This window comes from Orcinus orca, chromosome 3, assembly GCF_937001465.1.
Source record: "Orcinus orca chromosome 3, mOrcOrc1.1, whole genome shotgun sequence".
NCBI classification, from domain to species: domain Eukaryota; kingdom Metazoa; phylum Chordata; class Mammalia; order Artiodactyla; family Delphinidae; genus Orcinus; species Orcinus orca.
The window spans coordinates 184,680,473-184,705,456 of NC_064561.1; the positions used below are offsets into that span (position 1 = coordinate 184,680,473).

The 24,984-nt window shown below is 62.0% G+C and overlaps 1 protein-coding gene and 1 long non-coding RNA gene across 52 annotated transcripts; one reads left to right on the forward strand and one right to left on the reverse strand.

Moving 5' to 3' along the window:
- The first annotated feature begins 456 nt into the window (after nucleotides 1–456).
- TPPP (tubulin polymerization promoting protein) lies at nucleotides 457–24,879 on the forward strand. Of its 2 annotated transcripts, none has more exons than XM_033436655.2 (4): nucleotides 457–580; nucleotides 14,143–14,460; nucleotides 20,588–20,741; nucleotides 20,879–24,879. In XM_033436655.2, the coding sequence occupies exons 2-4, from the start codon at nucleotides 14,144–14,146 to the stop codon at nucleotides 21,071–21,073; spliced, it is 666 nt and encodes a 221-aa protein (XP_033292546.1). In that variant the 5' UTR covers nucleotides 457–580; nucleotide 14,143; the 3' UTR covers nucleotides 21,074–24,879. The 2 variants fall into 2 exon arrangements, with proteins under 2 accessions (XP_033292546.1, XP_033292547.1); XM_033436656.2 differs by having other exon boundaries at nucleotides 460–580; nucleotides 14,140–14,460.
- Nucleotides 11,276–12,544, reverse strand: LOC125964054 (uncharacterized). Of its 50 annotated transcripts, none has more exons than XR_007476596.1 (6): nucleotides 12,443–12,544; nucleotides 12,268–12,355; nucleotides 12,136–12,201; nucleotides 11,960–12,091; nucleotides 11,784–11,893; nucleotides 11,276–11,629 (listed from the first exon to the last, which is right to left on the reverse strand). It is a non-coding gene; the product is annotated as an uncharacterized LOC125964054 (long non-coding RNA). The 50 variants fall into 50 exon arrangements; XR_007476623.1 differs by having other exon boundaries at nucleotides 11,960–12,069; nucleotides 12,114–12,201; XR_007476636.1 differs by having other exon boundaries at nucleotides 11,960–12,069; nucleotides 12,114–12,201; nucleotides 12,312–12,355; nucleotides 12,399–12,515.
- Nucleotides 24,880–24,984: the final 105 nt, after the last annotated feature.

Here is a 24,984-nt window from a genome sequence, read left to right on the forward strand (position 1 = left end):
CCCCTCCGTGGGGCCCGAGCCCGGCCACCCCGGACCCCAGCGTTGGCCCGAGCGTCTCCGCAGAGAGGCCAGCGCCCGGCCGCCCCAGCCGGGAGGCCCGTCCTCGCGCCCATCCGTCGACCCGCGTCCGGGGTCCCGGAGGGCCAGGTGGGACCGCACGGGCGACACCCCGCCCCGCGGAGCCGTGTGGCCCTGGGGCCAGCGCCGACCCGCCTTGTAAGGCAGGGTCCGCGCTCTGACGGCCTCAGTGCGCCAGGCAGCCCGGGAGGGAGGGGGCGGGGCGGAGCCGCCAAGAGAGTGCGGGGCGGGCCTGGGGGGGCGGGTCCGAGAGGGGGCCAGTGGGGGCTTGGGGGCGGGTCCTGGGACGGGTTCTCCAATGGGAGCGCGGGGAGGGCAGGGCGTGGGGCGGACCGGGCGCGGAAACTGGGAGCCAGGGGGCGCGCCGGCGGGTCTGGGGGCGGGTCTGAGGCCGGGGGCGGAGCCGGCGGGCTGGGAGCTGCGGCGCGAGCGCAGGCAGGGTACCGGGTCGCTCGCGCGCGAGTCGCGGAGGCGCCGCCGCTGCAGTCGCCGCATCTCCGAGGTAAGGGGCCGCGGGGCTCCGTCCCGGGGCGCGGCGCGCAGGCCTCCCTGCTCCTCCTGCCACCTGCGCCCGCAGGCCGGGGCGCGCTACCCATTCCCGGCGCCCGCCCGCGCCCCTACCCCGAGGCCCAGTGCGTCCGTGCGCCCCGCGCCCCGGAGCTGCCGGCTATCCGCGCGGCGCTCGGGCCCCCGTGGTTGCGTCCGGGCGCGGGTTTGGGGACGCGGGGGCGCGGGCTGCAGCGACCGGAGATGAAAAGGACAGGTTTATAATTGGGCCCTAAATGAGGCGCTTTGGCCTTTCTTCGCGTCGGTGCGTAACGCGACAGTGGAAGCCCCTTGCAGCCCCTTCCCTCTCCGTGTCCTGCTACATAAACACCGTTCACACGCCCAGGCCTGGGGTGGCGGCTGCCAGCGAGACGGCGGGACATTAGGGCTTAGAGGGTTTGAAATGAAGCCACTGTCATACAGCACGAATTTTAGGAGACCCAGGGCCACAGAAAGGGCCGTTTGTGTCCACGGGCCGAGAATGTACGTGATCCTCTGGCGAGAACTCGGCCGCCCCTCTCGGTCCGGCATTAACGTCGCCATATCGGTGCAGGTGAGAGGGTCAGGCCTACACTTTGCAAATCCAGAAGCATCCCCGGAGGGGTGTTCTGTTTTCTTATCGCATGTGGGCACATAACCCGGCAATCAAGATAAAGAGGTTGGCTGCCAGTGTATTTTTTCCACACGCCCCTGGGGACCAGTGCCCCGCCCTTGAAGGAGGATCCAGAGAAGCCCTTTATTCTGCGGTTTCAGTTATGTAAATGAAGCCTTGAAATGAGGTGGGAAGAAAACCTTCTCTGTGACTGCTGTGTTGATAGGCGTTTTGTGCTCTCTGATGATGGGACACTTTTTAGGCTAAGCTGGCTATGCTGTCATCCGTCTGTGTATTTACTGGCTAATTCATCTGACGTTTATAAACGATAAAAGACCTAGCTCCCATGGCCCCCACCACCACCTCCCAGGACTCCCTGTGGCCAGTCTCTCAGGGAGGGTGTGCTGGGGGTGGCCTCCCCAGGGCCTGGGCCAGCCCCTGCCGCCTAGGAGGTGATCAGTAAACCCTGACCCGAGCTCCAAGTGCACTAGGACCACATCCGGGATGGAGCGATGGGGCTGGGGAGGGAGAGCTTGGAGCGGGCAGGAAAGGGGGGAGGGGCGGGGCCTTGGGACAGGCGCCTTGCGAGTGCCTTAAACTGGACTCCATGATGCCTCCTCTGGCACCAGCCCCTGTTCCCACCACATGGTTGGAATCCCAGGGCTCAGTGATGAGCGATGGGGGAAGGGGGTGCTGGTGAATTTCCTGGGGGCATCTGCAAAATGCGTGCCACGCAAGGGTTCGTGTGTTTTCCTGGGGAAAGGGCCTTCACGACTTCCGGAAGGATCTGTGACTCAGAAAGGTACCCTAATTTATGTACTACATTAAAAAATTCTTCTCCATCTTTTTGGAATGACGAAGTGGTGGAGATTAGAGGAAGCTGTGTTGGCCAAATTCTTATCTCCTCGGCGTTGTTTGGCTGAGATCTTCGTGAACCCTTTGAAGCTGCAATAAATAAGCTGTTTTAACGATATACAAGGTTATAGATGCTCATTGTGGGAAATGTGCAAATCACAGGAGAATTTCGTAAAGAAAATTAAAATCACTCGTCACTGGTTGAGGATTAAGAGAAAACCTTTGAGCAGCCAAACTGTCCTCCGGGGCCGCGTCCTCGTGGCTTCCCTCCCTGGTGGGCAGTGGAGCCGCTCCCTGCAGAAGAGGCTGAGAATTAGAAGCTTCCTCAGGGAGAGGCCTGCTGGCTTAGCGCCAGGGCTATTTATAGCTGGTGATGTTGCTGTGAGGCCAGAGGAGCACGTACGGGAGACGCCAGCTGGGGCTACTGGGGCCATGAGGCACAGCCCCCACTGCACCTTGAAGTATCAGGGCCTCCCTGGGTCAGGAGGTCCGTGTTCTGGGCCCAGCCTGGCACCATCTGGAAACCACCCCAGACCGAGGGTGCTGGGCACCGTGCAGAGGCCACTTGAGCCCAAAACCCTGGACCAGACAGATGCTGGGATTAGGCAGGAGAATTGACACGCGCCCAACTCCTACTGCTTCAGCAGCAGGTGTTTCCTGGGCAGGAAGGTGGGGAGCTGCCTGGGGGGGGCCCAGCGGCATCTGGGGCTCAGACGTGGTCTCCAGCGCCCCGTGTGGGCTCGCCGCACTCTTCAGCCCCTCCTGGGGAGACCAGCCTCCTCTCTGGGTGGGGAGGTAACCACGGTGTCACAACCCATGGAGTCCCCAAAGCCGGCACCCCCAGAGCCCACAGCGACCCACCACGAGCCCCAGCTCAGCAGAGCCTCTTCGGAGGGGGAGCGTCCTCAGCCGCATCAGCATGGCAGCTCCTGGAAACGGCTTTGATTGGCCCTGCTGGGGTGACAGGGGAGGGTGCGGCTTCTGTGATCTGCAGCCCCCCCGAGAAGGGCATATGGGGGAGGGGCAGCTCCCCACAGGGACGGGCACGCTGTCTCCAAATCTCTTTTGCTGACAGGGAAGCAAGGCTGTTTTGAGCTTGCAGATTTCCCCTTTAACTGTACGGGACGTGCAGTGACATGCAGTGAAGCTCAATTGTAATGTAATGTCTAAATGTCCAAATGTAGGACCTTCTTTGGTGAAGAAATGTAGAAAGTCTTTCACGGGGTGTGAGGAAATGATGGTGTTCTGACTTCGGTACCAAGCCCAAGTGTGTCCTGCGACCCCCCCATTAGCAGGGGGAGCGTGAGCTCACCCTCCGAAGAGCACGTTCGTGCCCACTTTTCCTTTTCTTAATCAGATTTGTGAAAAGGAAGGACTGGTCCTTACCTTTTCTCAAGCCTAAAAGTAAGAACACCTGGACCCCTTTCCTGCCCATCGCCTTGTGTCCCACGGCAGTGTCCCCCTGTGTCCCCAGCATGTCCCGTGTCCAGTTGTCCCAGCACCGTCTCCCCTCTTTGGGCCACATTCCCAAGGTCTCATCCTGTAACCCTGTTGCACCCATTTGTTCAACAGGCATCAGGTGCCAGGTGAGCCCGGCCAGGTCAGCCCCGGGAAGCTCTCGCTCCAGCGGGAATGTCACAAAAGCCAGCATCCTCCGGGGGCCTCGTTCAGGCCTCACACTCCCACTGCCTCTGGGTGCGGGGGGCCGTGGGCCTCGGAGCCTGGGAAGGCGGTTGCCGCAGCTCATCTGGGCCTCGTCTCCCCCGCCCTGGCCCTGCTGGCTGCTCGGCCCCCAGGCCTCCGGAGGTCCCGAGGCCGCGCCTTCTTCCTCCTGCCAGGGGTTGTGGCTGCCCCCCAGCCCGTTCCTGGGGAGGGGCTCTGCTTTTGCTGTGGTTTTCCTACCTGACCCTGTTCCCCCCGCCTCCGGTTTAGCGTTTAGCCTTCCTACCTCAGAGCACGTGCTCTGCCATGCTGGCGCGTTTCGGGCAGTACCGCGTGGAGCCGGCGCACGCTCCGTTCCGTGAACCCGTCACCGTCCGCTGATCCCTTGTGTGGGCCACGGGCCTTGGGGTTATTTCCATCCTCTGGCGTGGCTGCCTGGAGCCCCCCTGCGTGTTCCTCGGAGAACACGCGCGAATGTTTCTGCTGGGCCCTCGGCGCCCCGTCTTAGCCGATGGGACCGGCGGCTCCCCGGAGTTGAAGCCCCTTGGCGGCCGCGCTCCACAGCCGCCGGCAGCGGGCAGGGCGCAGTGGCCTCCTGGCGGGTGGCCGTCTGGAGGGTGCGTGCCAGCCCCTGCGTTTCAGGCCAAGGTAACGAAGCCGGGCGTCCCCGCCGGTGACTGGGTGTCTGGATGTGCCGGGCCTGCTCGAGTCCCTCGCCCGTTTCTCTAGAGCTGTCTTTTTCTGGTGGATCCGCAGGGCTCTTTCTAGACTCTGGAGACGGCAATCTAAGAGACAGCTGTCTTTTCACTCCTTAGTGCTGTATCTTCTGATGAATGGAAGTTCTGAGTTTTAATCTGGTACCATTTAAGAGTCTTTTCCTTTAGGGGTAGTGGGTTTTGTGTCCTGTGTAGAGAGTCTTTCCCACCCAGGACATCAGATACTCTCAAGCATCCCCTTCCTGAGGCTTCATGATTTTGCCATTCCTGCTTCAATCTGTACCTGAATTAATTTCCATTTTTCTCCGTGTGTCTGTTCAGTCAGCCCGTCTTCTTTTGTTGAAAAAGTTTTCTTCCCCGCTTTTCCTGCAGGACCACCTTTGTTGTCCACACTGTCTCTGCACCTGTGCGGGTGGACTGGAGGCTCTCTTCTGCCCGGTGGTTTATTTTCTGTCCTTGTACCAGGACCACACGCCACACTGGCTTCCTTTCCAGAACTTTCCATCGAGTCTCGAAACCGCTGGGCAAATCCTCCCCCTGTTCTTCCTTCAAGATCGCTGGTTAATTCATGGTTCTTCGCCTTTTCGTGTGTGTTTTACATTCCGCTTGTCTCGCTACCCAGACATAAACAGTGTTCGAATTTTTATTTGGAGTAAATTAAAACTGTGCGTGAATTTAGGGGTAATTGGCATCTTTGTATTTCAGACTTAATCCATGTTCATAATATCACTGTTCTTTGAATAACGCTTCATGGTCTCTGTGTCGACGGTCTTGCACATCTTTTGTTAAATTTATTCCTAGGTAATTCATACTTCCTCACTTTCTTTTAAATGGTATATTTCTAAATACCTTTTATCGTCTGGGTTTGCTGCTACATTTTTGCATGTTGACCACGTATCCAGAACCCTTGCTAAACTCGCTTTGATCCTAATAGTTTTCCTGGGATCCCTTTGGATTTCGTATGTACGCAGTCATAGCAATGCAAATAATGCCAGTTTTATTTCTTCCTTCCTATGTTTATATCATATTTATTTCCTTTCCTTATCTTACCACACTGACGCAGTGAGTAGAAGTGGTGATAGCAGGCAAGCGTCTCTCTCTTACTCCAGTTTGAAAAGAAAACTTTTCAATATTCAAAGTGTGATGACTCTGTAGCTTTTTGTAGGCACCCATTATCAAATTAAGGCATTTATTTCCTTTTCTAACCTGCTAAGAATTTTTACGGTGAATAAATGCTGAAATCCATCAAATGCTTTGGCTGCATTTATTAAGCTGATAATATGATTTTCGCTTTGTATTGTGTTATGTGATGAATTGTATTAAGTTACTGTTAAACGAACCTTGCACTCCTGGCATAAACCAAACTTAATTATAAGGCATTGATCCTTTTTACCTATTACTGGATTCAGTTTGTTGATATGTTGTTTAGGGTTTTTGTATCTGTGTTTGTAAGTGAGATTGGCATAGATTTTTCTTTTCTTGTAACGCCCTTGTCAGGTTTTGGTACCAGGATTATTTTAGCCAGAATGAGTCGGGGTGGCGTCTTTCATCTTTTACTCTTCTCTGGAAGAATTTTGTAAGACTGACACTATTTCTTCTTTCAGTGTAAGGAAGAATCTGCTGGTGAAGTCATCCAGGCCTGGGGTTTTCTCTGTGAGAAGGGTTTTAAATAAGAATTCAAACCCTCAATAATTATAAGAATTAGTAATAAATACAAGAGCAATGATAAGAACATATTTCTTCTTGTTACTGTTTGGTAAAATGGCTTTTGTTTTCTTTTTAGGAATTTGTTTCATTTAAATTATCAAACATGTTGGTCTAAAATTATTTATAATATTCTCTTATTATATTTTAATCCCTTAATATCTGTAGAGCTTGTAGGGATGTCCTCATTTTCCATTCTGATATTGGATACTTTTGACTTTCCCTTTTTTTTACTTGATTAACGTCCCCAGTATTTATCAATTTTATCAGTGTTTGCAAGGCATTAACTTTCGATGTCGTTGGTCCTCTGTATTATAGATTCGTTTTCTAATTTATTAATTTTTACTCTTATCTTCATTGTTTCTAACGCCTTTGTCCTTGATTTGCTGAGGTTTTTTCCTAACTTCTTAGATGTCAGCTTACCTCACATGTGATGGTGTACCCACATGCGATTTTCCTGTGTGTGTACACCGTGCACACGCACATAGGTATGTACATGTGCGCACACACACGCATTTCCACCACGCCTGGCTGTTTTCTTTTGGGTATTTCTGATCCATGAGTTCATTAATCTGCTCTGCTGTGAAACCCATCCAGTGAGTTCTGAATTTTAGTTACTGTGCTTTCTAGGGCTAGAATTTCTAAGGTGTTCTTTTTTCAGATCTGCCTCCTGCATCCTTACAGCTCCCGTTCTTTGCGGGAATTCCTCATCTTGTCCTTTTCTTCTTTGCACACGGCGCGCACTGCCCACTTCTTCTTTGCACACGGTGCACGTAGTTACTTTGAGCTCAGTGTCTGATCGAGCTCCAGTAACTGGAACCTCTCGTCGTTTCTGCTTCCTGTTGTTTCTGCAAGTTCTTGGCACTTGTTCCCCCTCTTGGGCCTGCTGTTTTTTTTAATCATGTGTGTATTGTGTTTTTCCGTCTCCAGTGGCCGTCTCCTCCTCAGGAGTGCTTGTGTGTGTCCTGCCGGTGTTTGGGGCACCAGCGATCCAGATCCCCGCATCCACGCTGGGGCTTGAGAGGAGCCGGCCTGACCGCCCCTGACTCCCGGGCGCCCGTCCGTCCACCCCCAGGGCAGGGCTGGTCTGTTCAGGGTGCCCTGCCCTCCCGGCTGGGGGGCCTGGGGCTTTTCAGTCCCCGTGGTTGGTGGGAAGCCTCCCAGCTGTCTGGCGGGGGCGGGGAGTGAGGGCTGGGCTGCAGACCACTTCGGAGACCCCCGGGCTGCCTCTGGCTTTGCGCCTCACACCTGTGCCGGCTGCTGTCCTCTTCGGCTGCTTGGGGGTAGGAGAGGCTTCGCGGCCCGCAGGCGACGCTGTCCCCCACCTGCCAGCCGTCAGACCCAGGCAGTGGCCCTTCCCCGCAGGCCCCTCTGCTCTTCCTGGCCCTGCGGTTGGCTTCCCCGGGCCCCGGCCTGCCCTCCACGCTGTGGGCTCCTGAGAGGCCTGGCGCCAGGACCTGCCGTGCGGGCACGTGGTGACCGCAGGGCGCCTGCCGTCGGGGAGAGGCCAGGCCATCCGCGGGCAGCTCCACGTTCCTGGAGCTAACAGACTTCCTGTTGAGGGTCTCACGTGCACGCCAACTCGAGGCCAGACCCTGTCTGCGGGGAGGGCCCTCTGCCCGCTCTCGCCTCTGGGTTCTGTGCCGCCGCCCAGGCTTCGCGCCTCTGGGCCTTTGCAGGCGTTTTTCTCCGGGGCAGGGACCCCCTTCTGGTGTCCCTGCTGTGTGCGGGTCCTGGGGCTGCTGTGACAAAGGACCACAGACTTTTTTTTTTTTTTTTTTTTTTAATTTTTGGCTGTGTTGGGTCTTCGTTTCTGTGCGAGGGCTTTCTCTAGTTGTGGCAAGCGGAGGCCACTCTTCATCGCGGTGCGCGGGCCTCTCACTATCGTGGCCTCTCTTGTTGCAGAGCACAGGCTCCAGACGCTCAGGCTCAGTAGTTGTGGCTCACGGGCCTAGTTGCTCCGTGGCATGTGGGATCTTCCCAGACCAGGGCTCGAACCCGTGTCCCCTGCATTGGCAGGCGGACTCTCAACCGCTGCGCCACCAGGGAAGCCCAGGACCACAGACTTTTGAATGAAAACTACAGAAATGTGTCCTCTTCCAGTTCTGAGTCCAGACTCCCAGTCCGAGATTGAGGTGTCGCGGGGTCGCGCTCCCTCCAGAGGCACCAGGGAGGGTCCCTCCTGCCTCTTCCAGCTCCCGGGGCTCCGGGCATCCCTGGGCTTGTGGCGACGTCCCTCCCGTCTTGGCCTCCGTCTTCACGTGGCTTCTCTGTGTCTGTGTGTCTCCTCTTCCTTCCCTTGTAAGGACGCCTGTCAATGGACTTAGGGCCACCCTGGTCCAGAGTGGACCCATCTCGAGATCCTTAGTTTGATGGTGTCTGCAGAGACCCTTCTTCCAAACAAGTTCCTCCACCTTGCGAGGACGTGGACACACCTGGCTCGGGGCCACCATTCACCCATTACACGTGCCCTGCACAGGGCCCGCCTGACCCCAGGTTGGCTGCAGATGCCGTGTTCTTGGATTTTGTGAGAAACATTCTGACCAACAGTAGAGACCGGCCCTGGGACCGGGGGACTGGGGGGCCCATGATATGGTTCCTGGGAGGCCAAGGGTCCCAACGGAGTGAGTCCCCCGAGAAGCCCCAGCTTCGTGGTGACCCAGAGAAGTTCCTGCTGTCCGCATCGGTTCTTCTGAGGGGCTGGGGTGGCAAACCTGTCCTGGCCCCTTACTCCCCCCACCCCCGTCCCCTCCCCCGCCAGCCCGACCAGCAGGAGCCCCCAGGCCCGAGGGTGCGGCTCCCACGGTGATCTCACTGCAGGACGGTGTGGGACACAGGATGGCCACGGCCCCCAGGAAGGCACCCGCTCAGCTACCCACCTTCTTCCCTCTCGTCCCAGAGAAACCGCGTTTGACTTGGGCGCAGGGGACAGTGTGGCTGTGACTGTGGTTCCCAGGCTGCCCCGAGGGATGGCCTAGCCTCAGTGCAGGAGGTCCCAACCCCGCGGGCCTTTCCGGGCCTACGGCCTGAAGCGTGTGACCCGGGACCTGAGTGGCATCCTGCTTGGACGGTGTGGCCGCTCGTCCCGTCCTGTCGGGGCCCCTGCAGGGACCGTGAAAGGCAGCGCGGAGGCGGCAGGGCTGCATCCATGCCTGAGACTCCTGGGCCGTCTGCTCTGCGGGGCAGGCACTCAGAGACCGCTTTGTGCCCGCCTGGGAGGCTCCCGCTGCCTGGGACGAGTGGTCATTCACATCAAGTGCTGGGCAGCCGAGGAGCGGTGGCCGTATTATGGTTAAAATGTGAACAGTTGCCAAAGGGCTGTGTTGTGTTCGAAGGGACTCTGGAATAAAGAGGCAGAGCTGCGGGCCGGCGGCCCAGGGGTGGGCAGGCCCGACGCCTCTGTTCCCCCTCGCGCTCTTCACTCGGAGGCTGTGCCTCTTCCAGGGGCTGCACCGAGGGCGAAGCTGGACCCCGACCTGGGGGCCTGAGCCCTGGTGGACGGAGGGGAGGAGGGGGAGGCGACGGCATCCATCCCCCCCGGCTTCTGGCCGCTTGGTCTTTTGCATCTTCTGTCCTAACCCTCACCCGCCCACCTCATCTTGGCTGCGCGGGTACAGCGCGCCCACCCGGCAGGGGTCAAGGAGGTTCTCCCCGGGACCGGCTGACCAGGCGCCCTGGCCTCCTGTGCGGCCCCGGAGCAGCTGTGCCTGGGACTTACCTGGGGGCTGCTGCAGTTATGCCCTCGCCCCCTCCGTCCGCATCAGTCCTGGGACCGGGCCCAGTGGGCTGAGCTGTCCGAAGGGGCTGGGCTGCCCTGGGAGGCGCCTGCTTCCCCTGCACTCTCTCCTCCTCTCCTTCCCGCACTTGGCGCAGAGCCTCTGGGCTGCCTCCGCGCGTCCGGCGGCATCAGGCGAGCGGCCTTCTGTGGCCAGGCCCCTGCACAGCCGAGGTCAGGTGCGCTCAGCCGACTGTCAGCCCGGTCAGCGTCAGGCGCTCCGTCGAGGTCCAAGGAGGGCTAGTTTGTCAGATGCTCGGGAACCTGGCATTTCCAGGGCCCGTGTGTTTCTTGCGCGGAAGCGGGGTCTCAGCTGGACCCCAGGCCTCGGTATCACATCAGCGGGCGTAGCCACGGCTCAGGGACTTGGGCTCTCGGCCCTGGTGGAGGGTGCCGCCCCTGGGCCCAGCTTGGTGTAGACATCTGGAGGGCGCTGGCATCACGCCGGCCCTGAGAGCGCAGGAGGGCGGCACGTGGGGCGGGCCGACGGGGCCGAGGGCCAGGGACGCCTGAGGAGCTCGAGAGCCCAGGGCTCCCACCGCGGCTCGCGGATCCAGAAGATTCCTTGCGGCGCCCGCTGTCCCGGGAGCCGTTTCCCACCTGCGGGCCGGTCTCCTGGTCCCGAGCAGCCTCTAGGACAAGGTCGGTGACAAGAACCCCAGTCGAGCTCTAGTGCATCGTCAGCGACACCCCCAGGGCGCCCCGGCGGCCACAGTGCGCTGAGGCCTCTGGACCCCCCGGCTCCCCGACCCTTCAAGTAGGGGGCTCGCCAGTGGGGCGGCTGTGTTGCGGGGAGGTCCCGGACTTGGGGTGCGATGCCCGGTGACCCGGCAGAGCCTGTGGTGGGGTCCGGGCGCCGTGGCCGGGCCATGACCCACGTTTCCCCCGTGCCGCCGGCCCAGCTCGCTCGGCGTGAGGTGGAGCAGGGTTCTGAGTTCCGGGAGGTTTGGCGTCAAGGAGGCCGGCGGGACGGGGCCTGAGGCCTGAGCAGCGCCCCCTCAGGGCCTGGGAGGTGGGGAGTCCCCTGTGCGGGTCCCAGCTCCCCGACATGCGCATCCTGTGGCCCACATCCTGCCCCCCAGAAGCACGCCACCCCCGAGCCCCCACCCCAGGCCGCCCTCCAGCGAGCCTTGGCCATCCTGGTGCACTCAACACCCGCCGGGGCTTTGGGCCCAGAGGACCCAGGAGGTGGAAGGGGCCCCGGGGGCTGGAAGGCACCTGGATCCCAAGGGGCAAGATGCTTGAGGCCTGGTCCGATCGCAGGAAGTGTCTGCAGGTAGGGTGTAGATTATGGGCAGTATGAGGAGGGGCATTGGGAACGAGGGGCTGAGAGCTGGTTTGGGGGAGCAGGGGTTGGAGGTGCGTTCACACCTATGGAAGCAGGAACACACACTCCACCTTTAGTCTCAGTGCAGACCTGTGTTCTGCTCAAGGAAGGGGAACCAGGAGAGGCAGAGTTGCTGTTGCCTTTAAAACAACACCGGGCCCAGCTTACATTTACACCTGGCCCAGCTCACATGCACACGTGGGCCAGCTCACATGCACACCTGGCTCAGCGCACATACACACCTGGCCCTGCCCACATGCACACCTGGCTGAGCTCACATGCACACCTGGCCCTGCTCACATGCACACCCGGCCCAGCACACAGGCACACCCGGCCCAGCTCACAGGCACACCTGGCCCAGCTCACAGGCACACCTGGCCCAGCACACAGACACACCCGGCCCTGCTCACAGACCCACCCGGCCCATCTCACAGGCACACCTGGCCCAGCTCACAGGCACACCTGGCCCAGCTCACAGACCCACCTGGCCCATCTCACAGGCACACCCGGCCCAGCTCACAGACACACCCGGCCCAGCTCACAGACCCACCCGGCCCATCTCACAGGCACACCTGGCCCAGCTCACAGACACACCCGGCCCAGCTCACAGACACACCCGGCCCAGCTCACGGGCACACCTGGCCCAGCTCACAGACCCACCTGGCCCATCTCACAGGCACACCTGGCCCAGCTCACAGACACACCCGGCCCAGCTCACGGGCACACCCGGCCCAGCTCACAGGCACACCTGGCCCAGCTCACGGGCACACCTGGCCCAGCTCACGGACACACCCGGCCCAGCTCACAGGCACACCTGGCCCAGCTCACGGGCACACCTGGCCCAGCTCACAGGTACACCTGGGCCAGCTCACGGGCACACCCGGCCCAGCTCACAGGCACACCTGGGCCAGCTCACAGGCACACCCGGCCCAGCTCACAGGCACACCTGGGCCATCTCACAGGCACACCTGGCCCATCTCACATGCACTTCTGGCCCATCTCACATGCACACCTGGCCCAGCTCACAGGCACACGTGGCCCAGCTCACAGGCACACCTGGCCCAGCTCACAGGCACACCCGGCCCAGCTCACAGGCACACCTGGCCCTGTTGCAGGCACACCTGGCCCAGCTCACATGCACACCTGGCCCTGCTCACAGGCACACCTGGGCCATCTCACAGGCACACCCGGCCCTGTTGCAGGCACATTGCTAACATGGATCCCCAGCTCTCCTGGCTGGGGGCGCTGTGTGCTGATGGCGCGCGGAAGCTGTGACTGTGGCAGGTAGGTCTGTCCTGGGTCGCCTTTTCTGTGGGCTTTTCTTCAGACAGTCGCGTCTTAAGGGCATCGCCAGGGAGAATCATTCTGGAGACACAGGCCTCGTGGCGCCTTTTTGGGGTGCGGACAGCCTGTGAGGGGCTGGTGGGCCAGGGGATCACGTGGTGTCTGAAGACAGCTGGGCCCCCGTGGTGGGATGGTCCCTGGAGCCTGGTGGACACTCTGGGGCAGGCATCCCCAGGTCCGCCCGTCCTGCATCTCCTTCCACTCTGGTCTGTGAGCCCCCCTTGCAGCTGCCCTGCTCTCTCCAAACCCTCATTTGAAAATGCAAATCGGTAATGCAGTCCATCCCCACACCCGCCGTGAATCCCTCATCAGTTCCCAACTCCGGAGCCCGCGGGGTCAGCCGTGCCTCAGCAGGGCCTGGCCAGGTGACACTCACACAGTTCCTCCACCTCACCTGCCCACCCACCTGTTCCTCCTACCCCTGGCCCGGGTCCCACCCCGGGGACAGCTGCTGACAAGCGTCACGTGGAGGGAGCAGGGCCGGAGCCCGCGGGGCCTCCGGCTTGCCGCGTCCACAGCCAGCCACAGCGACGCCTGGTCACGAGGTGCAGGCCCACACGTGGGTACTGTTCGTCCTCGATGGCTCCAACATCGGCTGCTCCCCCCACCATCCTGCTTCTCCCCACAACAGGAAGTCACCTTGGAGAGCTTCCCATCTGCGTGTAGGGTCTCACTCCTGTTGTTTTTGTTAAAGTAATTTTCAAGTTACTTTATTAAGCACAAACGTGGAGCCCAGGATGGAGAGCTGGCTCCTGGAGCTCATCACCACATCCCCAGTCGTGTCCCCCTGCCCTGAGCCCCGGGGTCCTGGACCGTCCTCACCAGCCACTGAGCCTCTTGAGCTGCACTGCCCTTTCTGTTTGGGGAACTCGTAGGTCCTGAGTTCAGCAGGGCCCTGCTCGGGACCCCCACAATGCCAGGTTGCCCACTTCCCCCCGCTGACCACTAGCCATGACTCTGGGGGTGGGTGTTGGTGCTCAGCTCCCGGCTCCCCAGAGCTGCTGGAGGTGGAGGGGTCTTCTCAGCCCCGTGGGGACCCGGGCCCAGCTTTGGGCATTCACTGGGCTCCTGACGCCATCAGCCAGCCCCCCAACATGAGCCCCCCTACCCTGGGCCCGGGCCGCAGCCCCCCGGCCCTTGGAGTCTCCGCAGACCCCTGCTCTCGCCTGGGGCTTCCCTCTCCTACTAGACGTCTGTTCGGCCCCCTGGGTGGGGGGCACCCTGGTCAGCAGGCCGGGCGCTGAGGTGGGCGCAGCAGTGTGACCGTTCTGGATCCCTTCCCCGAGGATGGTGTCACCCCACCGATGCCCGGGAATGTGTCACTCGGGGGGCCCCCAGGAGGCTGGCTCATGCCTCCCTGTGCTGGAGGCTTTGACTGTCGGGGACTTGGCGGCCAGGGCGCCGGGGCTGGAGGGGCCTCGCCGTGTCCTGCAGCAGATGGACGCTTTGTCCCTGGCAGGCCACAGCCCCTGTCCGCGGGCAGCGGGGGCCTTGGGCAGCCGCCCGCAAAAGCAGGTGACCTCTCGCTGCTTCCTCCCAGTAGCATGGCTGACAGCAGGCCCAAGCCCCCCAAGCCCGCCAACAAGACGCCCCCCAAGTCCCCAGGGGACCCCACGAAGGACAAGGCAGCCAAGAGGCTGTCACTGGAGTCGGAGAGTGCCAGTGAGGGGGCAGCCGCCGCGGGCCCGGAGCTCAGCGCCCTGGAGGAGGCCTTCCGGAGGTTTGCGGTGCACGGGGACACCAGGGCCACCGGGAAGGAGATGCATGGCAAGAACTGGTCCAAGCTGTGCAGGGACTGCCAGGTGATCGACGGCAGGAACGTGACCATCACCGACGTGGACATCGTCTTCAGCAAGATCAAGTACGTGTGCGCCTGGGACCAGGGGGGTGGGAGCGGGGCCCCGCGTTCTCTCGGGCGGCCAGGAGGCGACGCTTCAGGACGCCGTCCCCGCCCGGAAGAAGATGCCCGGAAGTTTGAACCAGAACACGCCCCAGTGGGGCCGGGAGCCCAGGTCAGGGACGCTGCCGCAGCCTGAGGGGTCTCAGGTGGCAGAGCCCGGCCCGTGGGGGGCTGCTGGGGGCAGGGCACGAGTCCGGGAGGTGGGCGTCTGTGGCGCCGCTCCCCTCAGCTCTGGGGGACGTTCGCGTGTGAAGAGCGGGGGTGACGAACGGTGGGCACTGTGTGCTTGTCCGTGTGTGTGTCTGCACGCGTGTGCACACGGGCTCGGGCGTGTGGTCCGGGCATCGACACGCCCCCTCCCCCTTCTCCTGCCCTTCACACCCTGTGACCACACCTTGAGAACAGCAACAGCGTCCCTGAGGCATCACGCAGACTCGCACACACGTGCACGTGCATGCACACACAGGTAGAACTCAGGTCTCCACTCTGCTGGTCGCGGCTCACCCGGAGGACAGACGCCCTGGACAGGCCCTGGAGCCCCCGTGCGTGGAGGCACACGGGCCCTCCTGCGCCCCGGGAGAGGGAGCCCCGTCTGGTCCCGGTCCCGCTCTGGAGGGCAGGACGCTGCTCAGACACTCAGGGAGGAGGCTTGGCCCCTGGCGCCCAGGCACTACGGGGGCCCCACCTCAGGGCCCGGCTGCTCTGGGCCCCAGGGTCTCTGCCTCGGCTCGCTGGGCGCGGGCCGGCGCGGGAAGTGGGCGGCTGCGGCCCCGGCCCGGCCAGGGGTCGTGGTCAAGACAGAGTGAAGACCAGCCTGTGGCTACTCCCCCTCTGCCCTCCTGGACCTGAACTCCCTGTGGGTCCCTGTGACCTGTGTCCCACTTGGGAGAGCCTGTTCTGGGGGAGGGTCCCCCGGACCTCCCAGCTGTGCAGCGGGGGACCTTGCCCTTGGGAACAGAGAGGGAGACAGTGCTCCCTCGGGGGGCCTGAGGGGGTGGTGCCCTGAGTCGGGTCGTGGGGTCCTGCAGGACAGGCTGGGAGCCACCGCTGGGGGACCGGGTCTGAGGAGCGTGGGGCGCGCGGGCCGTGGGACCGCGGCCGCTGCAGGTGGCAGCCGCGGCAGAAGCGCCTCAGCTCCGGGAGCCGTGGGCGCGGAAGCGCACGGGTCGCCGACGGCGACGGCTGTTTCTGTTTGGGGCGGTTGCCATGGCGCCGCAGCCCTGCCGCCAGCGCGGTATCTGCAGCCTCTGTTTAGGCCCGTCGTCATGGGAGCGCTTGTTTGTTTGCGTGTTACTATGTGTTAAGTTTTAAACAGGCTTCTCGCAGCTCTTCCCCAGGCCTTGATTGAAGACTGCTGTCTCCGGGACCAGGGCTGCCCCCGGCCCCAGGGCGGGAGGAATTAACTCAGGACCCCGTTCCCATGAGTCCCGCCGGGGGTCTGTGGGCCGCAGGGTCCCCTGCGTGTGTGCCCAGGCGGGAAGGCCAGGGGCGGAGGGGGGCTCTGCTGGCCCTTCCTGGCCCCCACTCGCCGGCTTCCTGGCCAATGGTGGCGTTTCCCGTGACTCTGGAGCCCTGTGTGGGCTGCAGGTTAGGAGCACGCACGCCGGGGCGGGGACGCGGCCCATTCTTGCCGCACGGGCTGCGGAGGGAACCTTCTGAAGCGCAGAGCTCGGCGCATCGGTGCAGAGACCCAGGCCGGGCAGGGTGCCTCGGGAGCGGCGGGCAGAGCCGGGTGCGCTGTGCGGCCCCGGGCACGCCAGCGGGGCCCAGCGCCCGCTCAGGGCCTGACGCCCGACCCTGCCCTGCCCCTCCCCGCAGCCTGGTGGGTGAGGCTGCGGCATTCGGGGCCCTGGTGCTTCCAGCTGTGGCGTTGGGGGTCTCACAGTGTCCTCCGCGGGGGCCTCTGCTGGCCGCCCGAAGCTGTGCAGGGCATCCAGCGGCTTCTGCCCTGGCCTCCTTGGGGCCTGCCTGGCGTGTCTACAGAGGGCCAAGGCTTGGGGGGCAGGAATCGGGCAATTCCGCCCATGCTGGCTCCTCAAACCGCTGATATCGGTGTTGGACGCCAGTGCACACAGGCCTTTTGATGACCTTCCCCAAACACCCAGAAGTGGTTTCAATGACCTCAAGTGCATCTGTCCCCAGAACCCATCCCTGAGCCTCCAGCCTGCGTTAGGCCCTCGCGAAGTCAGGAGGAACTTAGGACGCTCTTTCCTGCTTGGGGAGTAGCCGACTGTTGGGGTCACAGCTGCCCTTCAGGCGGCTGGCCTGGAGGCCGCCAGACATGGGTGTCAGCAGCCTCCTTCCAGGTTGCCAGCAGCGTGGTCCCTGGGGCCCAGGAGCAGGGGGCTGGCGTCTGCCCGCTCCCAAGGCCTGTTACCAGACGTGTGGGCAGCTGCCACATCACACTGCATCCTCACACGGCATCCAGGTCCTCCAGACAGCGCTCCCGTGGCAACCCGCACAGCCCCGCTGGCCCAGGGTCTGATGGGAATATCCCGGAGGCTCCCTCCTCTGACCCTCGTTGGTGCCTGAGTCTCCCCCTCCAGATCCCACTTCCTGCTCTCTGGACAGGTCACCCAGGTCCCAGCTTCTGCTGCTCAGGGGAGCCTGGGAGTCAGCTTTCTCCAGCCCCCAAGTGGCATGTTATCTGTGGTCCAGAGGGGGCCCCTTGCTCCGTCCTAGGACATGTTAGCCAAAGTCCAGCTGCCTTCATGACGCTGGCCCTGGAGACACAGACCTCTGTCCTCGGAGGGCTGCGCTGCCCACCCTACCCCCCCCCCCCCCCCAGATCCCTGGCATCGAGTGCCCCTGGTGAACTTCGGGAGTGGCCGGGCTCAGCCCTCTGCCTGCCCTGTGTTGGGCCTGGAGGTCTGGGGACACAGGGCCTGGGAAGCACAAGCCACGGGGCCTCGTGTGTGACCAGTGACCCCATTACTGCTGGGCCAGCTTTCTAGCAGAACAACAGCCTTCTGAGCAGGGCACTGGTTGGCCCCAGCGCTGAGCCAGAGGAGGGGGGGTCTGGTAGGGGGACCCCCTCCAGTTCTGTGCGCTCTGGAGAACAGGCTCCCTGTGTGTGGGGAGCCGTGTAAAGTGATCACGTGTCTCCAGGGAAGAGGCTGGCAGTGTCATTCGAGAACTCCCCAGGGACTGCTTCCAGCGGGGGCCACGGGGCCCCCTGGGGAAAGCTCCCTGCCAGCCCAGCCCGGGCTCCGAGACCCTGCCTGGCGGTCACGGTGGGGACACGCGGGGACACCCGGCCCCGCCAGGTGGAGCAGGCAGGTCAGCGCCCTGGGCCCGCACGCCCACTCCATGTGAATGCGGCCTCTGATGGAGGCCCCGTCGGCCACGCCCCCGCCCCCAGCCCGAGTGACTCACACTGGTGGTGCCTGGTGCCCCAGCGGCCGGTCACCAGGCTGGCAGTCAGGCCTGGCGTCCGTGAATAGAGACAGGAGCGCCTTGGACAACCCAGGACAAACAAGCGGGGCCCCGCGGCCGTCGCGGGTCAGCAACCAGCAGGGATGCCAGGTTCCCCGCCCCGACAAGGCCAGGACCACGCTGCCCGGGACAGCTGGGCCAAGGGATCCCCCCGGCCCAGCCCACGGACCTCAGAGCCGCCGTGGCGTCGCAGCCAGGCTTTGAGGGGTGGAACCCACCGCCGGACACGGGGGCTCTGATGAGGCCTGCAGTCCAGGTGCCCCTCCCGACAGCCGTCCAGGCCTCTCGGGCTCCGCTCACCACCCGCCACGTGGCCTCGCTGGTGCACGACTCAGTCGTCCTCCCCATGGCCCCTGCGGCTGTGTCCTCCCTCCGCTGTCTCCCGACCCTGGGCTGGCCGGTCAGCACGTCCCGTGTCCGCAGGCTCACGTGTCAAGTGCCTGTGAGTCCCGGCATGCACAGGGGACGTCCTGAGGCATGTTTATCGCTTACCGCTGGGCTGTTGGAGTCCTGGTGACTGAACAGAACCCACGAATAGGAGAGCAATACACACGCACAGGTTTACGTGCGAGTGAGACCCAGGAGGGGTCGCGGGGTTGTGCGTGGGCTGCCAGCCCATCTCTGGGGGATGCTGCCGCCTGCACCCTTCCACACCGTGGTGTCCTTTTATCTGGTTTACTTACTTCCACTGTCCCAGTGGGTGTGCGGCAGGGCCACATCCCGGTTTAACCTGATTTCCCTGGTGCCCAGTGACGTGGAGCGTCCTTCACGGGCTGGTTTGCACTTGTAGATCTTTGACAAAGTGTCCGGTTCAAATATTTTGCCCAACTTTTTTTTTTTTTTTGCAGTACGCGGGCCTCTCACTGCTGTTGCCGAGCACAGGCTCGGGACGCGCAGGCTCAGCGGCCATGGCTCACGGGCCCAGCCGCTCCACGGCATGTGGGATCTTCCCAAACCGGGGCACGAACCTGTGTCCCCTGCATCGGCAGGTGGACTCTCAACAACTGCGCCACCAGGGAAGCCCTTGCCCAACTTTTTACATTGGGTTTTTTTCTTGTTGTTGAGGTATGAGTTCTTTGTGTGTTTCCGATACAAGTCCTTTATCAGATTTCTCCATCTGTGACTTGCCTTTTACTTCTCTTAACAGTATCTTTTGAAGAGCATGGTTTTAAAATTTTTGGTCAAGTCCAATTCATTGTTTTTCTTTTACGGACTGTTTCTGGGGGGTCGTTCCTGAGAAAATCTTTGCCTAAGCCAGGGTCACGAAGAGTTTCACTGGGGTGCTTATCCAGAAGTTGGATGGTTCGGGGTCTATGAGAAATGCAGGACTGGGGGCCAGTTGAGTTAACCTCGTAGACGGCGTGGGGCACAGGCCAGGCCCTTTCCTCTGTGCAGAGCCTCCGGCCGCTGAAAGGACAGTTCCACCTGCACTCATTGGCTTATGCAACCTTGTCAAAAACCCTTACACGTGGCCTGTTTCTGACTGTCCTGTGGCCGCTCTGCGGCCGTCCCTGTGGCTTTGCGGCCGGTGCTGACGTGGGGGCAGCCCCCTCCCACTCTGCCCTCGCCTCTCCAGCCGGTCCCCTGGGTGCCGTCGGCTGCACTGTCTCGAGCCCTTGGCTTCTGCAGGCAGCCTTTCTGTTGGTCCCCGGGGCACCTCCCCCCACCTCCTCTTACTGTAGAACATTGACAGCCTCACCGGATGGATTAGCTGGGGAAGATCCAAAGTGGCAGAAGTGTTTTTCAGTTAAAATTCGTAGAGAGCAAGAGCCAGTCTAGAGCCATTTTGAAATTGTGAGAATGGACTTCCCTGGTGGCACAGTGGTTGGGAATCTGCCTGCTAACGCAGGGGACATGGGTTTGAGCCGTGGTCCGGGAAGATCCCACGTGCCGCGGAGCAGCTGAGCCCGTGCGCCACAACTACTGAGTCCACGCGCCTGGAGCCCGTGCTCCACAATGGGGGAGGCCATTGCAATGAGAAGCCCCCGCTCACCACCGCAACTAGAGAAAGCCCGCGTGAAGCAACGCAGCCAGACAGGGAGGGAGGGAGGGAGGGAGGGAGGAGAAAGAAATTGCGAGAATGACCTACCAGGCCCCGGGCAGCCGTGGGATGCCTCCGGGGGAGGAGCTGCTCCCGGGTCCCGGCTGTGCCCCAGGGAGGCGGCCCCCAGTCCTGTCCCCGAGTGGGGACCGTGCCCCCCACCCCCTGGCGACCCCGCGCAGGCCGGTGGCCGCAGCCAGGACTGCGGCTGCCTCTGTGCCATGGGATCTGACGTGCTTTTCACCCTGACTTTCCCTCTGATGGAGGCCACACGCTCGCCCGCTTTAGAACCAGACCAGGATGTGTTTTGATGTCCAGTCGTTCATAAAGGATGTGCTTCCTTTCAACTTTGTTCCAAGACGATTTATATTTGCTGCCATTGCCGATGGCAACCGACTATTGGGTGCAACGCTGCAGACCAGGGCGGGGCAGGGGCACGTTCTGTGTTTTAATGGCAGACTCGCTCTGGGCTGTGGCAAAGAGGTGGGGTGAGGGGTCCCCCGATGTCAGCGGGGCCCTGGGTGGGGCGCGGGTCCCAGCCCAGTGACTGCTCAGCGCCTCCTCCCCGTGCCTGGGCCCGGTGGGCGCCCCCTGAGCCCCCTCTCCCTGCAGGGGCAAGTCCTGCAGGACCATCTCATTCGAGCAGTTCAAGGAGGCACTGGAGGAGCTGGCCAAGAAGAGATTCAAAGACAAGAGCAGCGAGGAGGCCGTCCGAGAGGTGCACCGGCTCATCGAGGGCAAGGCCCCCATCATCTCGGGGGTGACGGTGAGTGTGGCGGGCGGGTCTCGGGAAGGAGGCAGAAGCGTGGTTCCCGGGCGCCGGCGGCCCCCATCCGCGGTCTGGGCCCCTGGGCTGGACTCGCCCTGGCGGCTTCCCTAACCTCGTTCCCCGCTCTCTTGCAGAAAGCCATCTCCTCGCCCACCGTGTCGCGGCTCACGGACACCACCAAGTTCACGGGCTCCCACAAGGAGCGCTTCGACCCGTCGGGCAGGGGCAAGGGCAGGGCGGGCCGCGTGGACCTGGTGGACGAGTCGGGCTATGTGCCGGGCTACAAGCACGCCGGCACCTACGACCAGAAGGTGCAGGGGGGCAAGTAGCCGGCGGGGCCTTCTCCCGTCATCCGGTCCCCCACCGCCTCACACTTCGTTACATTCCTGTGCTTTGCAGGCAGGACTCGGACCCGGGGCTGGGCGGCCGCGGAGGCTCCAGGCCTGCCTCCCTCCCACCCGGGCCCGCACTCCCCTCCACCCCAGCTTTGGCCCCGACTCACCTTTCCTAACACACCTGCCTCGTGCCCGCCAGGAAGTGGGCAGATGGCCCTTTCCAAAGTGTCTCTCGGGGCCAGACCACACTGGCCACTGGTTTGCAGCAAAGGGGGCGTTTTAAAGGAGCTGGTGGGCAGACCCTGTCGGGGCGGTGTTGACCCGCAAGCGCCAAGGCACCAACCAGCAGCATCGATAAAGCAGAGGGAGCCCCAGACAGGGCACCATGGGGCCCGGAGAGCACCACGGAGGTGTGGGAGGCGGGCATCACAGTGCACGCTTGCACACCCAGCACACAAACACACCCACGCATGCACGCACACACACAGCGCACACACCGCGCACGCACGCACGCACATGCGCTCAGACGCACAAACCGACCGCCAGGTCTGCGTTGAGGGCGGGCGCCAAGCTGAGGGCTGCCGTGCAAAGGAAGAAGCCTCTGTCGACCAAAGTGACTCCAAGTGTGACGTCACAAGATTTTAAAATGGAAACTAAGGGCAGTTCATTTCACTTCTCTGAGAAGAAATAGGAAACAGCGATGCATGTTTATTCTCAGAACGGCTCAGGGAAGACTTAGAATATCCCATCTCTGTGACTCCCTCCCAGCGGCCCCTGTGTCCCCGCCCCGACCCGGGAAGACCCCGGGGGCCCTGGGCTAGAGGCTGCGGGTAGTGCGACGGCTCTCTCCTTGTTCCTCTGGCCTCTCTGGAGCCTCCGTGAGCGGCCTGCCCTGTCCTCCCCGCTCAGGAGTGCAGAAACCGCAGGGCAGGACCAGGCCAGGGGAGGGCCCGAGGCCGGTAGCATCTGCGGGGTTTGGTTTCTCTGAGACGCCGGGGTGGGGGTGGGGCTCCTGCTGTCACAGTGGGCCTTTGGCGGTGTGTCCCTTTGCATGGACATGGCCACAGCCCGGCGTGTAACCCTCTGGACCCTGTGGTCCTGGTTTCGGTCCCGGGGAAAGCCCATGGCAGCCCCCAGGGATTGCTTCCCGGGAACCCAACCGCCCTGCCACTATCTGTCCTGTGTCCAGCGCAGCAGGCCGGTGAGGGGCACCCCTCCATGGACACACGGCCTGGCCCACGGCACAGGTGGCCATGAGAAAGGCCAGCACCGCCACGGCAGGCACGTTGGTCACAGCTGGACCTGGGACACCTGCCCACCCACACAGAGGGGCTCAGGCCAGCGCTCCCAGCCGACACGGCCCCTCGCACGGGGGGCTCCCCCGGGATGGCGGTGGCCTCTGCGGGCAGCTTCGTCTTGAGGCACCTCACCGCGCAATCACCCAGGAAGTGACGGAGCACAGGCATCCGGGGCTCACTGCGAAGATGTGAATCGCTGCCGTCTAGGAAGTTTCTAAAACTTGGGGATCCGAAGCTGCCCGGCCAGGCCCCCAATCCGCCACCAGGAAACAGGCCCGAGGGCTGGGGGAAGGCAGGCAGGAGGCCGGCCCCGCCCCGGGCTCCTCTCCTCCCTCCAGAGGCAAGAGTCACCTGGGGAATCGCGTCTGCAGAGAACTCTGAACGTGCAGAGTGTTTGTGGGCACTAAGCTGATCACAGATGGCAAAGCCCGTGTTCCAGTGCCAGCCGGTTCCTCTCCGTGGACTCAGGACAGGACTCCTCCCCAGACCCATCCTCTGCCCAGCCGCCGCAGGTCTCCGCCTGCCTGACAGCCCAGCGCCCCGCACAGCCGTCCCGCGGCAGGACACTGGGGCCCAGCCCTCCCAGCCAGTCAGGGAGCAGACGGGAGGCGGACTGAGCAGAAGAAACCACACCAGTGGCGTCCTGGGACGCTTCCTCACGCTGCCCCCCCTCGCCCTGGGGCCGGGCTGCGGGGCCGACACCACCCGCAGCAGGAAACCCATCTTCCCGATGGCTACGGCGGCACCTCCCCCTTGGGTTAAGGAAAGTCTAGCGCACACAGCTGCCCCCGTGGCCGGCCCCGCGCTCGCGGGCTCCCGAGCTGCGGAGGCCGAGGCGTCTGGCTGGGTCTCAGGTGTCCCCAGCCCGCCTGAGGCCTCCTTCCCAAAGGGTAGCTCTGGAAACACATCTCCCCGCTCAGGGCAGGAGGAAGCGGTGGCCCCCTCCCCGTCGGCTCCGTCACGGCATCTGTGTGTAGCCCAAACACAGCACGGCGCTCGGGCTCCAAGCTCTGCACAGACACACGTGCCTCCCTCAGGCTCTGGGTGCTGTGGACAAACAGGCAGGTGTGTGCCTTCGCTGCATGTTCTATGCAACACCCATTCGCTTCTACTAACTGTGGTTAACTAGAAACTACGTGTCTCTCTGTGAACGAAGGAAACTGCACAGCAAGCCCAGCAGGAAGCAGGGGCCCATGGTCAGGGTGCACCACGCTGACAGCGCCGAGCGCCGGGACAGCAGAGCGAGCGTTGGAGGACATCGTGCCACAGTACTTATTTATTTCTATTTAATGCTGTAGGATGAGCACCTAGGCGGTGGTCAGTTCACCAGAATTGAAGTTCAAATTACGTACGTTTAAAATATAGGAAGAGATCTATATTTATACTGGAGTATTTTTACACCTCGAGTATCCTCAGTCTTAAGGTTTGAGGCCAATGAAAGTTACAGTCAGGAAGAGCACGGGGAGCTCCAGCGGCACCGCCTAAGCTGCGCTACGTCCACGCCCCAGTGGCCGAGAGCTCAGGGCAGGCCGAGGCATCCTCTGAAGCGCCCAGCGGACAGAGGCTCACACACCCGAAGCCTAGGCCTGCTCAGCCACCGGCTGCCGCGGATCAAGCCTCAACGGCACACGGCCCTGCCGCGCACCGCCCGTGGCAGGGAGATCGGTCACAGACGCCACGGCCCACGAACCCTGCAACAGCCACTGCCTGGACCTTTAGGGGAGGCTGCTGCTGCTGTCCCCACCCCTGAGGACCCAGCAGGCTCCCTCCTCTGGGAATGTTCCCGCGCGAGCTGGCACACCCCGTCCCACAGTGCACGCAGGTGGGGACACCACTGTCACCTGTTCCGTCCACTCAGGCTGACAATTCAGCTGTACTGTGAAGTCGCCACAAGGCTAGAACGTCCTTGGAACTCGGACCCTCAGTAGCTTCCCTCCGCTGACTGACTACTGAGCCCTCTGTGAAATCCCGTGGCTCGGGTGTGGCCTTTGTCCGTGGGAGTGGAGAGTGTGGCCGGTGGTGGCCCCGGGCACTCCTGGGAGGTGGTCGCCCTGCACTTTGAGATGCTTTAGTTAACTTTCTCTCTTCCCCAAACCAAGCCAAACAACAAAGGAGATGCACATAACTCAAACTTGAAAGGGATCATATGCTACTAGTTTGTACTAAGTTTTTTTCAGGAAAGGGAAATAAATGTATATATAGATGCGATCTATTTTTGCACTGTTTTCTTACTGTTAGGGAGCGATGAGGGCATCACTTTGCAGTGTGATGGGACAAGCAGTGTGGACGTCACGGGTGCTCTGACTCAGAACCACACTCACCAGGAACTCTGGGGGCGTCTGTAGGGCCGAGGCGTGGTGTCACCTGTCAGTCGCGGGGCAAGGCCTGGCTTGCAAACCTGTGGTGAAACAGCCCCTGTCTGTCTGCAAACCTCCTCGTGTGTTCCCTGTTGTTAACACTGTGTCAGATTGGTAAAGTGACAAATAAAGGTGTTGAATCGTGGGTCTGTGGTCCTTAAATGCGCTGTGTGCACGGGCAGTCGCGTGGGCACTACGGTAACACGGACACACCCAGGGGAGGCTGCAGCTTACGGGAGCGCCAGCCGCC